General features: G+C 46.3%; 1 protein-coding gene across 1 annotated transcript in view; it reads left to right on the plus strand.

Moving 5' to 3' along the window:
- The window catches only part of LOC138455308 (Wilms tumor protein 1-interacting protein homolog), a 521,083-nt gene that overhangs the window by 416,084 nt on the left and 83,228 nt on the right, over positions 1-21,771 (plus strand). Inside the window, exon 6 of the mRNA XM_069607097.1 lies at positions 16,332-16,383. Coding sequence (XP_069463198.1) covers positions 16,332-16,383 — 52 coding nt within the window. The remainder of the gene's footprint in view (positions 1-16,331; positions 16,384-21,771) is intronic.

The following is a 21,771-nucleotide window of genomic DNA, read 5'->3' on the forward strand; positions in this document are numbered from 1 at the left end:
GAGATTGACATGGGGATCACACAATAGGGTTGGGGGGGCGGGGCGGGCAGGGCAGAGTGTTGTGATGGGGAAAGTGGGTGGAGACGATCCAAGTGAGGGTCGGTTAACTAAACTCAAGAGGTCTAAATTCCCCAACTAAACGTTCCCTATTCAAGAGAGATTTTAAGAAACAAAGGTTGGACATCTTGTGTGTGTAGGAGACTTATGTCCAAAAACATGAACGATTCATCAGAGGGAAGGTATTCGGCAAAATATGCCTGGCCTCTGGGAAGAGTAACAAAAAAAATTGAAGTAGCAGCAATAATAGGTGCAGGTTGTTCCTTTGAGACACCTCGGGTGAAGAGGGACAATGGGAGTAGATGCATTTATTTGAAGGGTCAATGCCTAGGTAGACAAATCACAGTGGCCTAAATTTACTGTCCAAACACAGGCTATAGCCGATATGATATAATAGGTTATTTATAAAGCGCTTAATACCCAGAGGTTTCTAAGCACGGACCCAGGGATTGAACCTGCGTTGCTCCGTGTCGTCTTTCTTCCAAGACGAGCACCTTGCTGCTGAGCTATCATCCCGAGATACGGGGAAGGGGGGAGTCAGCCAGCTACTTGGTAACTTTGCTGGTGGAGTCTTAGTCGGCAGTGGGTACTTTAACATGTTCTTGGAGCCTGCTGAAGACAGGCTTGTGGTAGTGGGGCTGCACAGAGCTGTGCAAAGAGATGTCAACATTTTGAGAGGTGAATAAATCCCTTAGCTTGACACACTTGAAGGCTCAGCAGGGGAGAATTCAACTAATACTAGTGGAGCAAACGTTCTCCCCATGCCTGAAGGAAATGTGTTCAAATAATACTCCCTGTTACAGCCATGAGCTATTTATGTGCATGCTTTGGGAACTAGACCACTCACAAACAGAAAGGGCGGTAGTTTTTTTTATGACTACCTGCTGAAAGAAAGAGAGACACAAAACACTATTGTTAATAAAATGACAGAATTTAATGAGATGAATGAAAATGTCGAGGTAAAAGACATCCATAGTTTGGGAAGGTCTAAAGGTGGCCATTAGGAGGGAATTGATTGCATTAGTGCCAGCCAGAAATCAAGTGAATACGGTCAGAGAATCTGAGTTTTGAGGTTGGGGAACTACAATTCAGGTTGGAGGACAACAGTTACAACCCAGGAGAGCTGGCAAGGCACATTAGGCTCAATACAGATGAGCTACAGAAACCCCTGCTTCAGCAGACTAAAATGAAGCTCAGATTCCCGAAGCAGAAATTCCATGAAAAATGTGAGAAAGCAGACCAACTCCTCACCAGCAGATTGAGGAAAAAGAGAGGTGCCACAGCGGTTGGGAGTTTAGGAGAGCAATTTAATACAGGACTCAAGTGAAATAGCCAACAAGTTAAAGTGCTTCTAATAAAAAGCTCTATGAATCGAAATTCAAGGGAGAGATACAAGACAATAGGTACTTACTTAGACCATCTAAATCTCCCAAGACAGAATAGGGAAGAGGTAGTGAGATTGGATAGCCCCATCTTCCCAGAGGGGGTCACCAGTGCGATAGAGTATGCCAAGCCGAAGGGCCCTTGGAGAGGATGGGTACACAATACGATTTTTCAAGCTCTACAGTTCCCTCCTAACCCCTCTACTTATGAGGCTTTCAAGGAGGTCTTGGAGGAATGTGCCCTACCAGAGACATTGTTAATGGCCCTTTTAATACGTAATACCGAAGGAGAGCAAATATCCCCAGATTTGCGTGTCTTATAGGTGTATCTCTCTATTGAATTTCAACCTTAAGATCCTAGCTAAAACCCTAGGAAATACACTAGGAAAGGCACTTATGTCCCTGGTCCATGGAGATCAGGTTGATTTTTATCTAGGGGCTGGAAGGGGCACACAACATTGGAAAAGTACTGGACATCAACACCTGGCCCAGGAGAGGCAGGAGGATCAGTGCTTTATGTCACTTGATGCAGAGAAGGCATTCAACCATGTCAAATGGCCTTTCTTGAAAAGGATCTTGGAAAGGGTGGGCCAAGGGAAGAACGTCAGGGCCTGGGTCAAGACTATGTACAATAAACCCAAGGCCAAAGTCTGGGCAAATGGGACAACCTCATAGGAATTTCAGTTGTACAGAGGGACGAGATGGGCTTGCCCACTATCACCATTGATATTCACTTTGGCAATTGAACCCATGGCAGAATTTTCAGACCTGCCCTCATGACGCCTCTGCTGAAGAAGCCCACTCTTGACCCTTCTAGTGCAGCCAATCTTAGACCCATTTCCCTCCTCAAATTCCTGACAAAGATTATGGAGGCTGTTGTTACCCCGAGCCCCATGCCTTCTTTGTGCAAGCTAATGCCTTACACCCCCATTAGTCAGGCTTCCGTCCCCTATTGGGGGCTGTAGCAATATTGGTATCAGTGATGGAGGACTTGGTCAGAATTACAGATCAGGGTGAGGTAGGATTTCTTATCCTCCTGGACCGCTCTGCGGCATTTGACACCATAGACCATACTATTTTGTGTCAGGGCTTCGGGGAGGTCAGTATTACTGGTGCAGTTATGGAGTGGCTGAAATCCTTTCTAGCTGACCCTTCCCAAACACTGTCAGGGATCGGCAATATCCCTGCTGTTTAATCTTTAGGTTCGCCCCCCTGGCTGACCTGATACACAATAAATGGCTGTCAATTTTACACTTACGCTGATGATGCTCAACTCATTTTGCAAGTTGGTTCTAACCCCAAGCATGCAGCAGTTTTGTTACATGATTGTCTGGCTGATATTGGCATAGGGATGAGTCAGAATTGGCTCAAACTTAATGGAAGTGAAACCAAGGTCTTTGTGGTTGGTCCTCCGTCAGCTAGGTCCTAATGGGCTGACGATTTTTAGCCCTCCTCCTTGGCAATCGCCCCTCACCTGTTGACTCAGTGAAGACCCTTGGGGTGAAGATTTCGGCCACTGAACTTCAAATTAGCAGCAGATATAGCTCTGGCTTCTTTAAAATTAGAACTTTACGGAAGCTAATGCTGCTCATCCCTGCTACAATGAAGGGCCCAGTGGCTGCTAGTGCAGTTATGAGTATTCTAGACTACTGCAATCCCACCCTGTTGGATGGATAAACCAAAATACCATCTTCAGAGGCTGCAGTTTGTCCAGAATACAGCAATCCGGCTTGTGGTGGGCCTTCCCAAATTCTCCCACGCCTCGCCCATTTTGAACAAGCTCCACTGGCTTCTCATGAAGGGCAGGGGTGACGTTTAAGGCACTTTGACTTATCCATCGTGTGCTTCACGGTCAAGGGGCCTCGTACCTTAATTTGAAGCTCATTCCCTATTCTCCTGGCAGGGTACTGTACTCTGCTGCCCCCTCTGTCTATGCATACTGTGAAGGCAGCATGAAGTAGAAACAGACAACAGATTCAAATTTGTACTCCGTTTTATTTAACTCAAAATGCAGGATGGAGTAAGGCTTAACTTTCCCTATGCTAAGGTGGGATTCCCCTACTTAAATCCAAATCCTATACTTGCCCTCAAAACTAACTGTATACAATGTGTAGGGATGTCGGCATCAAAGGAAAGTGTTTGAAATAAAGTTCTGAGCTTCTTCTAGCTCTTGGCTTGTAATCCAATCCGCTACCACCTGCCCAAGTTCAAAACAGTTCACATGAGATCAGGGTGCCCTTCGCCACGAGATCAAATATTCCACCTTTTCAAAAGGACCTTTCCCAGCTCTCCAGTAATCAGTACTTTTCACTGGTTCACAAAGATAAGTCGATTTCTTGACTTAAATCACATAAGCGGCAGTTGCAAAACACAAGCTTCTTTGTGGATACTTTCATGGGCCTTTTCGATAAAGGGGGGCACTGGTCTAAGCGCAGTTGTCGGACCACACGGTCCTCCCATTACAGGTCACAGAACTGATACCCCTTCTTATCTGCTTTTCATCAACAATTGTCCTCTGCTTTCCTTTTTCAGTGAAGCTTGTCTCTTTCATCAGCATCACCTGTTGAGGGCCATCCAGCAGCCTATGCCCCTGTATTAACTTCTTCACTTGTGTAATTACGACTTGTTCCAGCGGTTTCATCAATGAAAGGAAGGGAAATTGGGGAAATTGGTCTTTAGAGTCCAGGGACAGCTTTTTCGGGAGGTATGTACCCTGGCCTTTTTCCAGCATTCTGGTACTAGACCAGCGGTCAGTTACGCTTTAAATAAACACCTAATTATGCCAGTGAGCAGCAGAAAGATCTTTTGTTTGACAGTTTAGAATCTAAAAGTGACCCTGAACATCGTGGTTAGAATATTAGAGTATCCACTTCCTCTGGAGTCATAATCTTAAAGTTGTCAAAGATTGCTAAATGCTGCAAGTCAGTGGGCTTTGGAGTATTAGAAATGGTTGGCTCTGTTAAACTGGACTGAATCTTCTCAAGTTTATTAGAACAGTATTTGCACTGGTTATACACAATAATCTGAGAAAGAGCTGTTGTGGGTGATGGGGCTTGTGGACTACCCAGGTTTTGTAGAATGGTAAAAAGTACTTTGGAGATGTTAGTTGCGTTATAAATCTTATTAGACACCAACATCTGATATAGCCATAGTTGCCTTCTATACAGGATCATGGGTCAAATCAGTGTCAAGGAGAACATTTGCTCTCAAGGTTTGCAGTTAGTTGCTGCAGCCTGTTAGTTTATAAAGATTCAGTTGTGCCTTAATTGCCCCTTTTTAAACAGAAGCCTTTTTAGTGGTGCTCTCATCAACCAAACCTGTCAATCATGAAGAATGCCTTAATATGGCATTCAAATGTTTGCATGCCCTGCCTTCGAAATTTAGCAGGTGTTAGCTTTGATTTAACCAATTCCCTTGTGACCAGCTTTCTTTCTCTTATTCAAAGTGATTGTGACTTGGTCTTAGCCAGCGGTTGGGAGAGTGATTCTAGGATGAGGATCCTGTAGTAATCTGACCTGATCACAGGGGAAAGCTTTGGTGTGGTCACTGCCTGAGAAGATGTACGAATGTGATCTGTTTGTCAGCCTTGATACATTAGAGATATGGCCAGCTGTGTTGGATCCAGATGGAAAGTGGCCAGTAACTGGGATCTTTGAATCTTGAATGTGATCTACATTTTTGGTGTGATGTCCGAAGAGCATTAATCTAGAGTTGGACAGTAATATTTCATTTGCCACCTCAGCTAACCTTTCCACAAATAGATTCTTTGCATTTGATGGATCTACATGTTAGTGGTAGATTATAACTAGTGTTTTGTGAGAGAGGACAATCTGGTCATGCGTAACTCAGTCCGTGGGATATCAGGAGATAATTCCACCATGTCAGTACGATGATGTGATTTACAGGGGGTGGGGGGGGACACAGGAAACATTTATTTTTTTAACGTTCATCACAATTTTCTGTTAGCAATCTAGATGAATATGCAAAAACCCCTGACAATATGGATGCCAGCCTCCAATAATGCTTTTGCTTCAGACCTAACTGAATTAAACTAATGTGCCATGCAAGCACAAGCCCAAGAATGGTGTAATGTCGGCTTCCCATGCTGTCATCAAATGTATGCAACTGTAAGCTAACTGACTTTTAACTCTTGTCTACCTCACCAACCAGGAAGTCGGTGCATCTCACCACCTCTTAGTCCCACTTGCAATTTCACCATAGCTGTACACCTAACCCTCATCCAGGCAACAGGCTTTGGATCGCTGAAAACCAACACCCAGAAAAAAATTGACGTGCACACAGACACTGGTAAAACCCAACTAGCCTGGAGTAGCTGCTGAAATACCAACCCCTGTTCTTGTTAGTCTGTTTCACTAACACCAGTCCTAACTCCTCCTTACTTGCAGGACCCAAAGCACCAATCGTCCATAGCTGCTTTATAGCATAACTCTACAACACACATTTTGCATTCCATTGCCCTATGTTACTCCGTTTGGGTATAGAATGCCCAACGTCAGATTCCATTGCCCCCTGATTTGCCTTGTGTGTCATCGCATTAAGAACTACACCATTGGTCCTACTGTTCACTCTTACTCCGATTGCCTCCTGAAATGCCACATCACAAACTAAAATCCCCCTGAATATCCTTATGTCACTCCTTGAACCCACAACAGCCCCATTGCCTGAAAGTTTGTCCGATGTCCCATTCATTGCCAAGTAAATGCCTTGTATAACATTCTTACCTTCCAATCACTCCATGAATTGCCAGGTCTCATTACCCTAGACAGGTTAACATTACCTCCCCTCTATACTTGTGTTCTTTTGGAACACGATTCTGCACTGCAGGCACAGACTGGTTGCTGCCCTGCACAGCATTTTGCTCTGCAAGACTAAAAGCTGCTCAGTTTGGCAGCCATCAGATGACTGAGCGAAGCTCTCTGCAATGATTTGTTTGCCCACCCATAATTACGGACCATTATGGGTTGGCTGCCAGTGCTTCTGTTTTTACTCACAAAAGTAACCTTTATTAAATGTTCTCATTGTGCCTTCTTTCAGTTGCCTAACATTTCACTGTAGTACTATCTTTCTTGGAACCAAGAGCGAAGCATTTTTAAAAATATTGTTTATAATAGATCTTACGGTTTGTTTGTTTATTATTTGATAATGCGCACCAAACCCGAGGGCAGCCGGGCGCAGCAGGTACAAGGTCACTTAAGCTTAGGTTACATACATAGGATAAAAATCAAACCAATACAATACATACAAGTCAGAACAAGCAGTTGGAGTGAAGAGAAAGCATATAACAGTATTACAAGAATGTACAAGGTAAGAAGGGAGAAAGCAGCATCAGCATTGTCTTAGACTAAGGTACAAGGGTATCATAGCTGTAGGGTGCCGCGTGAGTTAATTGTCGTTGGACCAGAGCCAGTTTTTTACCTTCCATCTGAAGTTAGAGTAGGGTAGGCTAGCTCTCAGTGCAGTGGGCAGTGCGTTCCAGGCCTGGGCAGCTCCGACAGGGAAGCTTGCTCCACCCGCTTTAGATCGTCTAAATCTAGGCGTTTCGAGCAAGAAGTGGTTGGTAGCCCTAGTGTGGTGGCTAAAGGTTTTTCTGGTCAGTCTAGCCGCAATATAAGGGGGTGCTGCGTGGTTGAGCCCTTTGTGGGTGAGCGACAGTGTCTTGAGCAGGATTCTGTCGCTGATTTTAAGCCAGCAGTGGTCTCTTCTGATGTTGGAAATGTGCTCTACGGGGTATGTCAAGGGCTGCTCTGAGAGCGTTATTTTGAAGGATTTGCATTTTATTTATAATGGATTTGTTGGCACCTGCATAGAGGGCGTTGCAATAGTCCAGCTTGGACATTACTAATGCGTTGGCTAGCAAGATGCAGTTGGTTTTAGAGAGGTAAGGTCTACAGATCCTGATTAATTTACAGGTGCACGCTGTGGAGGATGCCAGGGTGTTAACTTGTTTATTTAGGGATAGGGTAGAATCGAGGTAGAAGCCTAGAGTTTTTACCTCAGTAGCCAACTTAATTGTTTTACCATCTATGTTGAAATTGCGATAGTTGGGACTCAGTTTTTTTAAGTTGGAGTCGGAGCCCAGGATCAATAACTCAGTTTTGTCGTCATTTAGGCAGAGGCCGTGGGAGGCCATCCATGCCTGAATGAGGAGGTAAATTTTGTTTACTAAAGCTGTGTCTTCGACAAAGTTGCCTGATAGTGGTATGAGGATCTGTGTATCGTCTGCATAATTAGTTTAAGTTACCCCTAATCTGTCAAGTTTGTCGAAGAGAGGCTTAGTTAAGATATTATACATTGTCGGGGAGACACATGAGCCTTGTGGGACACCACAAGTGATCTGGATTGGGTCCACTGCTGCTACAGGGGAGAATACTCATCGTCCGGTTAGCTAGGAAGGATTGTACCCATGCTATAGCTTCACTTGAGAAGTGGGCGGCCGACGCTAAGTGGTTGCATAATGCTGCATGATCCAGGTCAAAGGCCGCTGATAGGTCAAGGAGGAGGAGCATAGCTGTACTACCTTTATCCTTGAACTCGTCGATTTGTGTCTTGAGGTCGATAAGAGCCGTTTCAGTACCGTGCAGAGGTCTGAAGCCAGATTGCCGTGAGCCTAATAGTTGGTATGTCTCCAAACAATTTTGGATTTGGAGGTAGGCTACTCTGTCTATAATTTTAAGGAGAAATGGGACTGTAGTAATGGGCCTGTAGTTAGTGGGGATTGCTGGGTCAAGTGTCTGTTTTTTGAGTAAGGACAGTACCCAGGATTCTTTAAGGTTAGTAGGTACCGTATTCGTATTGAAGGAGGCGTTGATAAGTTTCGAGATAAAAGATGCTAGATCTCTGGCTGCATCCTTGAGGATTTGCGCAGGGCAGCCGTTGCCTTGGCAGTTGGACGGTTTAAGGGAGAGAATGACCTTTTCAGTTTCTAATATAGAAATATTAGTAAACCTGAAGGGTTTACAGTTGCTTTGGGTGGATGTGCTGGGTATCTCTTTCAATGGGGTGGTATGAGTTCCGCTAGGGATCAGGGACGCTTTTGTCTTAGCAATTTTCGATTGAAGGGTAGTGATTTTATTTGCTAAGGCGTTTTGGATGCTAGTGCACCAAGATTTGTCCTTGGGGACATTGTCTGTAGGGGCTATTGGGTTTTCCAGTTCCCGGAGAATGGTGAAGAGCTCTTTGGAGTTCGAGTTGGCTTTATTGATTCTATCATTGAATGATTCTTTTTTAGTTTGGATTATGTCGTTCTTGTATTTTTTGGCAAAGTTGGCAAGTGTAGTTTTGTTAGCAGAGGGAGTGTGCCTCCAAATAGCTTGGAGTTTGCGTTTTTGGATACGCATTTCTTTGAGGTGGGGGTGAACCAAGAGTTAAGGTGCGTTTCACGTTTACTTTTATGGAATTTGATAGGGGCAATCAGGTGTAGGGCTTTGGCCATGGAGTTGTTAAATGATTCAACTAACTCGCTATGGTTGGGTTCATTGGAGCTGATTGTGAGATCTGGTAGGAGAAGTGGAAGTAGTTTTTCAGCTGTGATTTCTTTTTTGCTTCTCGTTGGCAAGGGGGGTGCTATTTTATTCTTGTTAGGTTTGGGAGGCTCGATGCTGGCTGTAAAGCATATCAGATAGTGGTCTGTCCATATTTGAGGTAAGACACTAGAGATTTTGATGTCGCAGTTATAGTTGGCTATCCAGTCTACTGTGCGTTCTTTTTTTGTGTGTGTAGCAGTTAGGACATTTTGGGTAATGCCGTGGTTGACTAGAATGGATTGGATAGACTGGGCTTGTTTATCTTCAGCGTCGTTAAAGCCCAGGTTAAAGTCACCTAGTAAAAGAAGCTGAGTGGAGTCTTTAATACTGTTGGTGAGGAGGCTGGAAAGGTCTTCCTCGAAGTTGCCTAGTGGGCCTGGTGGTCTGTATATCAGAAGTATCGTTAGAGTGCTATTATTAGAGATAGGTATTTTAGCTGAGAGAAGTTTGCACAATGTAATTGTTGGGTGTGGGATGAGTCTAGCAGCTAGCTGTGTTTTGGTTATGATAGCCAGGCCGCCTCCTCTAGAGTTAGGTCGGTCGACTCTTAGGATGTTGTAGTCGTCTGGTATGGCAGTCATGAGGGCAGGGCCGGCTGCATCGTGGAGCCAGGTTTCAGAAACTGCAAGGATATCTAGGTTGTCCAAAGCCAGTATATCAGCTATTTCAGTATTATCTGCTATAAGGGACCTAGCATTAATAAGGGCTCCTGATAATGTATGAATTGTAGTATTGTCTTTGGCAGAACTGGGGGTAGGGCGGATAGGTCTCCTCTGTAGTATGGGACATCATGTGGTTTCCTCTGTTTGTAGTATGGGACAACATGTGGTTCAGGACGATGTAACGTCGCTGAGTCTAGGAGGTTAAGATTAATGGCAGTGGAGGTACTTGTGGGTACTAACGGGCTGGTTCTTTTATTTTTGATGTCGTAGAGTCGTGGCAGCCTAGCTCTGAGTCGCAAGTTTCTCTCTTGCAGGTTACAAGGTATGGGGTTGGTGAGGGCCATTGTTATGGTGATGGTTAGAAGAGTCCAGACTAGGGAACCGCATGTGAGTGATAAACGGTTTATAGTCATAATGTCGAAAAAAAAATGTCGACAGACAAAAATGTCGAAAATAATAATGTCGACATCCTATACTTATAATGTAAAAAGTCATTTTTTCGAAAAAAAAATGTCGACTTTTTTTTTTAGACATTGTGACTATAAACCCATAAAACTATCAACACCTCACCCAACACCCTCCTGCAACCCCCCCACACCCCCCACCACCACCCTCCCACCCCTCATATGCAACACATTCTATTTATATATTTATTTATTTATTTATTTATTCAATAAATAAATAACCAAAAAAAGGATCATTTACTATGGAGGGGGTCCCCCCAACCCCCCCTCACCCAACACCCCCCTGCCACCCCCCCACACTCCTCCAACCACCCTTTCACCCCTCATACTCAACACATACCAATTATATATTTATTTATTTATTTATTTATTTAGTCGATAATTAAATAAATAAAAATAGTATCATTTACTATGGGGGGGTCCCCCCCCAACCCCCCTCACCCAACACCCCCCTGCCACCCCCCCACACCCCCCCAACCACCCTTTCACCCCTCATACTCAACACATACCAATTATATATTTATTTATTTATTTATTTAGTCAATAATTAAATAAATAAAAATAGTATCATTTACTATGGGGGGGGTCCCCCCCAACCCCCCCTCACCCAACACCCCCCTGCCACCCCCCCACACCCCCCCAACCACCCCTCATACTCAACACATCATATATATATATATATATATATATATATATTTATTTATACAATAAAGTCAAAATTTCGAAAAAATATCGAAAAATGTCGACATTATTGTTTGTCGACATTATTTTTTTCGACATTTATTTTTCGAAATTTTGACTGTCGACATTTTGACTGTCGACATTATGACTGCACACCGTGATAAACAAGTCTTAGTGGCGCGCATGTTGTGAACGTGGCAGGATGGCGCCTGTGTTAGGCAAGCCCGGTGGGGACTAGTGCGTGGTTGTGCTATTGCAAATTCACCTAGATTGGGCAATCCTGTTAGAGTCTATGGGGCAGACATTCTATGGTATAACGCCTAGCGTTGAGGGTCCTAATCATGGCTAAAGATGTATACATACTACAGCCTAGCACCTAAAATTGAGAGTCCTTTTCGTGACTAGAAATGCAAGCACCCTATAACATGGCACCTGGAATTGATGTAAAACATAGGGCACAACATAAGTTTAAGGTGGTCTGGAAGCGACCGTAAGGCACAACACAATTTAAAGTGTTCTGGACGCGACCATGAGGCACAACACAATTTAAAGTGGTCTGGAAGCGACCGTAAGGCACAACACAATTTAAAGTGTTCTGGACGCGACCATGAGGCACAACACAATTTAAAGTGGTCTGGAAGCGACCGTAAGGCACAACACAATTTAAAGTGGTCTGGACGCGACCGTAAGGCACAACACAATTTAAAGTAGTCTGGACGCGACCGTAAGGCACAACACAATTTAAAGTAGTCTGGAAGCGACCGTAAGGCACAACACAATTAAAAATAGACTAGGAATGACCTTAAGGGCCAGCACATTATAAAATGGTCTGAAGTGACCGTAGGCACACCAAGATTTAACATGGTCAGGTGCGAACATAGGGACAGCACGTAGTAGTTTAGGCACCATGCAAGCGGAATGCAGGGGAAGGGTGAGGAGGAAGGCAGGACCGTTATACCCATATAGTAATGGAGCGACTGACAAATCTTGATGTGTATAAAGGCTCAACCCATAGCAAGCAGAAGGTACGAATAATGGTAATTCGAAGGCTAGTCTTGGAATGTATTAAGCTTAAGCAAAGCGAATAGACTGCTTGTCCAAATTTGCATAAACACATATGATGGCAGATAGTGGCATATGTAGGCAGGCATATGTATGTGCCAAGTATGCAGTAAGGATACAGTGTATAGGAGACCGGGAGTTGTGCAGTGAGTGTCATTGATCAAGCGCAGCAATGCAGGACTGTCTGATATTGGCAGGCGGTATGCTACGCATTGCCTGATGTGGGAGACAGGGCAATTGGATTGTAGGCTTAGTGGGAGCCCCGCGGAAGGCGAGCCTTGCAGAAAATTAATGCAGCTGCCGCTCGGGAAGTGGTGCTGAAAAGTTTGTAAAACTAAGTTGATATGTGTGTGCTTACCAGGATGAGGTGCCAGGTCGTGCCGGGTGGCTGAGTGTACAATCACTGTTGGCCTCAGATGCTATGAGGCGGTAGTGAGTGGTCCAGGGGTAGCGGGTCTTCCGTGCTGGTGCTCACCTGTGTGGGCCAGGGGGATTGGCAGAGGCAGAATCGGCACGAACAGGCACAAACAGGTGTTGGCCTTACCTCCCGTGGGCCTTAGAGCGTGTGGGCCGGCTTCGCCTGCCGGTAGCCAGCGGGTGAAGAGATGGGCCCAGTGGCCAATCAGATGACTGCAAAAGGCTCAGTTAGGCAGAGGGGCTTCGGGAAACAAAACGGGCGGCCATCTTAGAGTTATCAGGTACCTTGTGTACCTTAATGGTGGCAGGGACTTCTTTAAGCAATCTGGCGATCCTCGTGCAGAAAATGGGCATTACGGTGCTGGATTGCAGGAGATGCAGTGCGCAGGCTGCAAAAGCGCTTTTTTCCAAAAAGCGAAGCGTGAGGGCGGCGTCCCATACCATAATCAGCTGGTGGTAAAAGTAAATAAGGTGGCTGACTTTGTAACGGTAAGGTACTAACGCCTTAAAGGTATAAACATCAATTCCGTAAGTCATTTGAGGGCATAACCAAGCACCCCAGTGTAACCATTCAGAAGTCAGTAATACCTATTGCTGCGCCCTTAAAGAATATTCACAATCTATTCCTTTACTGAAGGACAACGGCCCTACAGGAGTGCAGGGATGAGTAGTGGTTTCTAAACTCCTACTCAGCCCAACACTACTTATAGAACAGTAGTGATCGTCGGCGTAGCTCGAAGGCTTCATAGGGTCGTGATGCAAAGAAAAACGATTCAGCTTCAGCCGCAATCTGACTAGACTGGATCAAACTAACTGGCGCAGTTCAACAAGTGGCCATTGCCGGTGTGTCGAAGTTTGGAAATGGTGGCGATGTTCAGGACTGAATAGCTCAAAGGAGCTTGAAGTTGCGTCTGTTTTAAAGGTGGTTTTTTTGGGCCTTTGCAGTAGCTTGAAGCATTCTCAGAACTCTTGAAATTGCAGCGAGCCAAGGTTGCCACGGACACCTGCAAGGCTTGCCACTTCAGCAGCCAGAGTACAGGGTGTCAATGTCCAGCATTAGGTGGGCTTTTCCTCCAGCAAGTCTATTCAAAGTGTCTTCCAGAAGTGGCATGGGAGAGGTTCTGCACTACCCCTGCAGGGCATTGTCATCACCCATTGGATGGGAATTTTTGGCAGCTTTACCCCAACAAGGTTCCAGGGAAGTCCTCCAAGTTGTTCAAAGATGAATTGAAGATTTTAGGAGCTCTAGTAATTTGCTTCTGCCATGATCTGCCGTGAAAGTCAGACCTGCTAAACAGTGTCACTTTATTTTTTTAATTTTCTTTTTAATTGTGGTTAGTAAACTCCTCGACTTTTCACATAACGAATCATTTCCACATAACCATTCATGTACAAAATACATTCATCCAATTTCATCATTTAAATATTAAATTAAAATATTAAATCACACACTTTTACAACTTAATAAAAACCTAATTCATTCAGTAATCTCAACACTACTAAGGTAAGAAGGTTTTCATGACCAGCAGGCGGTCGATTCCAAAAATCCTCAACATTTAGCCATTTGTCACTTTCCGACTAGGATCTGCCTGTTTAAAAACTGGTGTTGGTGGGCTTGTATCTAGATGAGCCTACCAGCCATTGGGTGTATAATTGAATTTACCAACATCGATCTATAAAATAGGACTTGTATACGTTCTGTGGCCATCAGTAATTGTCATGCTGGCAGTGGGATTGCCATGTGTAGTACTTGGCATAAATGTGTGCACAGCCGGAAATGGGCACATGCAGAAATGGAGTAACAGCTTATCATCTAGTTTTCCTTTTAAAGTGCAATTGGCACTAAAGAAACGTTCACATCCTTGTAGCTGATTGACATCATCGTACCTTATTAACCCATTATTGCGGGGAGGAGCCAACCGCCACAGCACATGAACGAAGTCAGTCCATCCCTGCTTAGATCCCACCAGCCATGGGCAGTAGCCATGGCTAAAGGTCTTGGACACTGTGTGTCGCTTGCCCACTAACCATGCTCCACCAACCTTTGGCATTTCTTTATGCCTGTTCGCACCTCCCCACTCCCCTTTTATTTCCACAGTAGTTTACCCAGGAACTTCCTTCAGTTACCCTACATGTAACTTTCCATTCCCCATTACCAGTAATCATTCTCACTGTAATGCATCATTTTTCGATTACAACGGGAGTGGGGGTGTTCCCCATCCTCTTTGCCACTGTACATATGCACCCATCCTCCTCCTTTCTACGTCCATACCTGTGTAAATCCTCTGAATTCACCTTCACCTTATTCTATTACCCATTTCACTCGCCAGTTAGTGCGACACATTATTCTTTCTACCACGTCATGCAACATTTCTGCAGGGATGCCTCCAGTAAGATTAAACATTTCTGTCACAAATGTGCTCCCCTATCTACCCCAAACTCTCTCTCCACATATTTCCCCTCTTCCCACCTCTAACTTGATATAAAACTACCCCTTGCCCACCTCCAAATATCATGTTGAGCTCTTGCCTTTTTCGTGTTTCCTCTGGATTTCCCTGGAAATCGTTCACATCGAAGGTGGAAAAAATGGCAGCGTTTCTTTTTTGAAAAAAATGTCATCCAAATCCGTCAAGTAAATCAAAAGTTATTAGCAATAGAATTTTTGGAAAAGTGATTGCAAATTGGTTTTGTCTTAACTATAGCGTACCAATCACTTCACACCACTCCGCTCTGGTCCCTTCCCCTGCCCCCGAGAGGAAGGCTCCCCCAGCGGAAGACCCCATGTGCAAACAACGTTAACACCTTGGAGGGAAGGGGATGACAGGTGGCGCGTTTGACAGTCAATGGCCCTAAGCCTCACTTAGGCCTGCCTTGGCCAAGGATAGAGGGCCATTACTGACCAGGCCTGCACCCCCATAGCGTTTATTAATGCTACATTATATCCGAGTTAAACCTCTGAGTCCTGTCACTTAGTTTCTATGAGAGACTCGCACTTGACCATCCGTCATAAAGAGACTTCAGAATTAAGTTTCTGGCAAGAGAGAACATAAATTAGAGTCTAGGGTTTAGAAATTCAGTTTTTTAATCTACAGTCGTAATTGTCCTACACTTCAGATCAAACTCCACAAATCCTTTAGTCTCTGGAAACGGGAGGGAAACTTGAGTGGTGGGATTCTGGTTTACCATTAACGATACAGGCTATGCCCTCTTCATAGTGTCACGCATTACTTTTTTACCCCCTTAGACAGGCCCGGCCTTAGGGGAGGGCGGACCGGGCGACCGCCTGGGGTGCCATGCCCCCCATGCTGCTATTAGTCCCCGCCACGCCAGCTCGGGGGGAGTCTTTCAAGGGCTCCCCCGAGCTGGCGTAGTGACAGAAGACGCGCTGTTGCTATTAAATGCGCTTGCGGCGAATGCACCCCTCCGCCGCAGACACTTTTAAAAACAAAAGGAGCCATTAGCCCCCAGCATGCCAGCTCTGGGAGTCTTTCAAGGGCTCCCCCAAGCTGGCGTAATGGCAGAAGGCGTGGCAGGTGCCTCATTGTTATTAAATACGGCCTCACCGGCGGAGCACATTTAACAGTAGGGTGCTAATGCACCCTATTCATATCATTAAAAAATAATCCTAAAAAATAAAATTTAAAAAAGTGGCACATCGTGACCCGCCCTCCTCCATCCCGCCCCCTGTTGACCAGGGGTGCGCAGGCCAAGGGGGGGGTGTGCCAATTCGCCCAGGACGCTGCTGCCCCTAAAGCCGGCCCTGCCATTAGATTTGTTTTTTCTTGAAAAGCTTTTGAAATTGGTTGGTTTGCGCTGCAGCAAAGGGTTACTTTTCACACTGTTGCTGCCACAGTGTTAGGATAAAATTCCATCTGCACAATCATCCTGGAGGCATACCCCGTAGCATACTGTACATCTTATTTTTTTTATCAGAGGGCTACAACGACCTGTACAAAGTCAGTGCAGCCTTCAAAACCACCGGTTAATGGGCTCAATTGTTGTGAATACATTTTTTTTACAGCCCTACTGTTTACACTAAAATTGTTTCTTTTCTCATTGCAGGGTTTTTGCACCGAAGTGCGCCTCCTGTAACAAGCCTATTCTGCCAGCACAGGTAAAAAAAAAATTGCCAGGTTGTACCTGCAATGTTTAAAAAAATATATCCTTTTAGTGTGTTTTATAAGTGTACTACATGCAAAGTGGAATCTGTCCTGGGCGCATACGTTTTACACAACATAAGAATATGTTTCTAAGAGACGGGGACTTTTCTCCCGTTTCACTGCTAGTGAAGGCTTGTTGTGTTTTTTTTTTTGTTGCCTTGATATGAAGGATAAAATGTTAGTTTTGCAATCCATAACAATCCTGAGGTTACATCGAACTTACGCGTGACGATCTCTTTTCATAATGTCGTCCAGGGAAATGCACAAACACACTGCCATGTCGTTAAGCACTTGAAATCAAAGAGTATTTAAACATGTATTCTTATTATTACTGTGTCTAACAAAACGTTGAGAAAAAAAGTAAATCTCAATTATGAATATCAATATACTTTTCGCCTCTGTGATGGCAACAGTTTACATTCGAAGCCGTGATGTGTCTCAGTGGCATGCAATGCTAAATTAACTCTACCACATCAGTTGCGCCCACAAGTGCATAAGGTAAGTTATTGGTGACATCAAAAATGTTTAAGAGAAAAAACCTAATATACGTGGGAGGATCACCCCAAGCAAAAAAGGGCCATGTTATTTTGGAACAAAAGACTCCCTATTCTTGCTTTCTGAATGTTGAATTTTTGCCATTAGATCCTCCCAGGTATTCACAGCTGCCTTTTGAAGGAATTAGTCCAGAGCCATGACTGTCTTTGGGGACTGGGGCATGCCAAGTCAGAGTTGTGATTGGATGTAGTGTCATTAACATTGATGATTATACAAGGTGAGCATGTACGAAGGCTTGTCCATGGGAAAACAACAGTCACTTGCTGATATTTCCAATCAGAAACGGAAGAGAAATTAGGCCAGGAGTGGTACCTTAACTTAGAACTTAACAAACTGAACCCAGCAGAAGTTCTCTAGTTTGCCTGGCTACTTTACAAACCTTATATGTGGTTGCACTGCCCACTAGTTTGTAGTCTTTGCAGAAAAGAATAAGAGGGCTGCACCCTTACCTGAATTCGCTATTGTCAAAAGTGATAATTTGCAAAGAGTCTGATTCGGTGTGCGAAGTGTCCTGTCGCAGTTTTGCAGTGGGAGACCCTGGACAGATTCATAGTGACCAGATTGAATGCAGTCTTTCTTTTCTGGACTTCATTTTGGAGGTGTGTCGGATTACTTGCAGCAGCACCAAAAACCCTGACAATGGTAGCAGCGCGCGCGCTATGTGACGTGTACTGTCGCAGTTTGGCTAGTGAGGTTGATGCAGTGTCTACTAAAATTTTTCGAAAGAACACAGAATGAACATTTAAACCTGGTGAGTGCAAACGGTTTCCCTGTGATGTGTTGATATATTATTCTAATATTAGGTCTTCTATGTACGATCTACGAAGCAGGGCAAAACGGTTGGATCAAGTAATGACAACACAAGTTGAAATGCAGATGGCGTGAGACCTGCTGCTCCCACCATCGCCAGGTGAAGGCACCGCCCGCTCCGGTTATTTCAATAAATCGCCTTGTAATCTAGCGAAACCCCGAAAAAAGTGAACTCCAAAATAAGTTTTAAAACAACCTCTCTGGCTATCGTGCGCTGTCCGAGCTATATAACGACGGGAAATGTATCACCCCGCAGACATGGCGCTCTGCACTCGGGCTCGGCGCCATGTGGTCCTCTTCCCCAGTGAACCCCTAGACTCTCCTGAAATTCACTTTATGACCAACTCAGCTGGGGTTAAGGGCATAACTTTTTCCCTATACAAAATGCTACTTGAAAATGTGGGTGGCACTCCTCCGTCAATAATTAACTGAGTCTGGCTATCACTGATGACATGTGGGGGAGGATGTGCATGCACACACGTAAGGTCTCACTAAACGCAAGGTATCAGGGCATTCAATACAAGCTCCTGAACCGCCTATGCTACACTCCGCATAAGGTGGGGAAATTTGCACATAGCCAGGCCCATACTTGTCCGAGATGTAACTCCATGGAAGCAGATCATATGCACATGTTCTGGTCTTGTGATGCGCTGGGCCCCTATTGGAAAGCCGTCATGGAGGCCCTCGCTGAAATAACTGGGATCCACATTGCACCTGACCCACTGGCTGTTCTGTTCGGACTATGGGATGGGCCTGCGCTGAGGAAGGCGTCCAAGTTCTTGAATATTGGGACTATGGTAGCTAAAAAAATGCATATTACAGTGTTGGAAGTGTGTCCCCCCTCCCCCTCGTGTGAAGAGGACTATATCAACACTCTCCCCATGACCTCCCGTCCTAAAAATATTTGGGCTGACCTCTGTAGCTATTTGAACAGTAAAGATGATATTGAGCTACTCTCCTCTCCCCCATCAGACTCATAGCTTCCGCTACTCCCTGAAGTGTTTCTGAAATGTGCAAAATTCCGCTCGTCGTCTTATATTACCCTCTGGATAGTGCCTCTCAGTTACTTACAATACTATTTGTTATGTGTACCGTTTTTCTTTTGCATACCTCACCTTGCCTCATGCCAATAAAGAAAGGTTTTAAAAAAAACCTCTCAAATAAAAATCCTTAAGAAATAACAGAATTCTTTAATTCGCTGCATCAAAATCTGTGGAGACTATCTCCAGTGAAATGATTGTTCTCCAGCAGTGGGTCTGGCTTGGATTCAAATGCTCATGAATATTCCCCGTCATCAGGCTGCGAATCGTTGGTAAAAGAAAAAATCAGCTTCAGTTTCGTTTCTGAACTGTCTTTCTCCTAATAACCGATCGCTGGTCTCTGAGTCATACTGCCCCCAGCCAATGACTGCCCTCTACCTAAGCCCCCCTACAGGCAGCCATCTTCAGATTTTTACCGCACGTTCAAGTGTTGGGAGTCCTCGTGCTTAGCTCTCAAGCTTTTACTGAGTGTTGCGTTTTTCCAAAGAGTTTACTGTTTATTTTTCGGTCAAATCGAGCCTCAAGCTCCACCGTTTCATCTTCCGATTAACGGGGACCCGTTTCGGAAATTTCTATACCCCTCAAGGGCATTTTTTGTCGAATTTAACTTCTTGGAGGATTCCGGAAGATCTTTGAGGCATACCCCATGTGGTCATGGGCCAAGACAAAGGAGACTCGATGCCCGTTGGATCTAAGCTGTTTAGATCTGCCCAGGATATGGACTACAGAACGTTTTCAAGGAAGAGGAGCACTCCCTGTGCCTCTACTGCTTTCACGCCGACAAGTCGCACGTGGAGGAGGACTGTACTTTCTGCAAGAAAATGTCTGCCCGAACCATGAAGGACCGGCATACACGACTCGCTAAGTGGCTGGAGTCGAAGAGCCCAGCTGCAGGTGAGAAGAAGTCTGAGTGGTCTTCTAAGACCTTTGAGGGTGCTCCGGCAACGGGGGCCCAACAGAAGGCAAAGCACTGTGAGTCCGAGGCACCGGGAGCACCGTTGGTTTGGGCTACTCGGCTGCCAGGCAGGGTGCGATGTCACAGATGCCGTCAACCACGACCCAACGCTCCGGATCAGTGAAAAGGAAGTCGGGATAAGCCCTGACAGGCCCCGACCGAGAAAGGCAAGGGAGAGCGAGGCAGTGACCTTTCCCCCTCGGTGAAGGCCTCAGACGCGCCCAATGTCGTGAAGGTCCTGATTCACATTCACCCAGCTAAGGCCTTGATTGAGGGAGTCGTGGCAGCTCTGGCGAAGCCTACGGAGGAGACCCCAGTGGAGTCGACATCCAGGCCTACAGTTTCCTTGCCGTCCTAGAGGGAATCGTCTTTCTAGCCTATCGAAAGGACCCCAGTGAAACCCCGGGATAAAGAGGGGGGGGGGTAGCCCTAACGGACTCAGATACCTCTTCCAAGGAGGAGCTGTCTGTCGTCAAAGCAACCCTCGACAAGAAGTTCGAAGAGAGGGCCCGCGGGAAGGATCCCAACAAGGCAGACGTAGAGAGCAAGGGAGCCGACGAACAGCAGGTCGCTGTGGAACCAGACACCACGCTGCTGCCGGCGCTCCTGTCGCAACCGATGCAACCGTTAACGGACACCAGGGTGACATTTTGCTGGCACTGCAAACCCTGTGCACCGAGATAAGGACGAGGCTACCCTTGCCTCTGGTGGACGATCCAGCGGCGCCTGGCCCTTCTGAGTCCTGCACCCAAACGGAGGAGAGTCCATCCTCCTCCACCCTTCCAACCTTCACCTCCAACCCCCCCCCCCCACCGAGGGATGAAACGGAGACGATGGGGACGGATGATGGCGGTGATGACCGAACGTATCTCCCGTCACCCCCTCCCTGGGCTTCCCCTCCCGACGAAATTGGCTCCTTTCACGCCATGATCGCTAGGGCATCGGAGCTTTTCCAGCTATGCCCCGAGGAGCAGAAGGAGGGGTTCCTCTACCAACGACGGGAGGCCAAGAGGAAGACCGTCCTCTCAGTCCCGTTACTGGGCGAAATCTGGGACCAAGGACTGCCCCTTCTGAAGTACCGGGTCCCAGACTCTGCGCCTATGTGCCTCAGGGCACAACCGTCCCTAGATTCGGTGGTCTCTGCGGTGGCCAAGAAGAAATCCGCAGGGGCGACGGCATCAACTTCCACTTCTCCACCGGACGTGGAGGGGAAGAAGCTGGACGCCATGGGACGACGGGTCATCTCGTCGGCAGCGATGACTATCAAGGCGGCCAACGCCCTCGCGATCGTGTCCCGCTACGACAAGGAGCTGTGGTTTAAGATCGCTCCCCTCCTAGACTTCCTCCTAGACGACAAGAGGGCGGAAGCCCTTGAAATCCTGCAGGAAGGCGAGCTGGCGTCGGACCATGCCATCACGGTGGCCACGGACATCGCCGACACTGGTTTTCGCCAGATGGGCAACAGCGTTTGCCTTCGCCGGCGCGGTTGGCTCAGGACCATCGACTTCCATCAGGAGGTGCAGGCCAGGGTACTGGACATGCCTTTCGATGGGAACAACCTGTTCGGCAAGGCAGTGGACGAGTCACTGCAGGCCATCAAGGAAGACACCGAGACGGCGTAGGCCTTGGGCGCTCCATCAGCGGCAGCCTTCCTTTCGTATCTCCGGAGACAAGTCTCAAGTTGCCTCCAAAGGATTCGGCAGCAGTTGCTCGTCGTACCGCCAGGCAGCCCACTGTTCGTCGCAGGAAGCCCACAGAGGCTGCACCAAGGCCATTGGACACAAGCGTAGTCGCCCAAGTGGGCAAGGCCTCGGCGAAGCAAGACTGAACTGGCCGTGACGTCTGGCCCCCACCCGAGCACCCCGGTGGAAGGCCGGCTGGCAAACTTAGTCAGCGTGTGGAAGTCAATCTCCGCCGACAGTTGGGTGCTGGATGCCCTGGCCCACGGGCACACTCTGGAGTTCCAAAAGAGGTGCCCCTCA

Source organism: Ambystoma mexicanum, chromosome 1p (assembly GCF_040938575.1).
Source record: "Ambystoma mexicanum isolate Mex_15411 chromosome 1p, UKY_AmexF1_1, whole genome shotgun sequence".
Lineage (NCBI taxonomy): Eukaryota > Metazoa > Chordata > Amphibia > Caudata > Ambystomatidae > Ambystoma > Ambystoma mexicanum.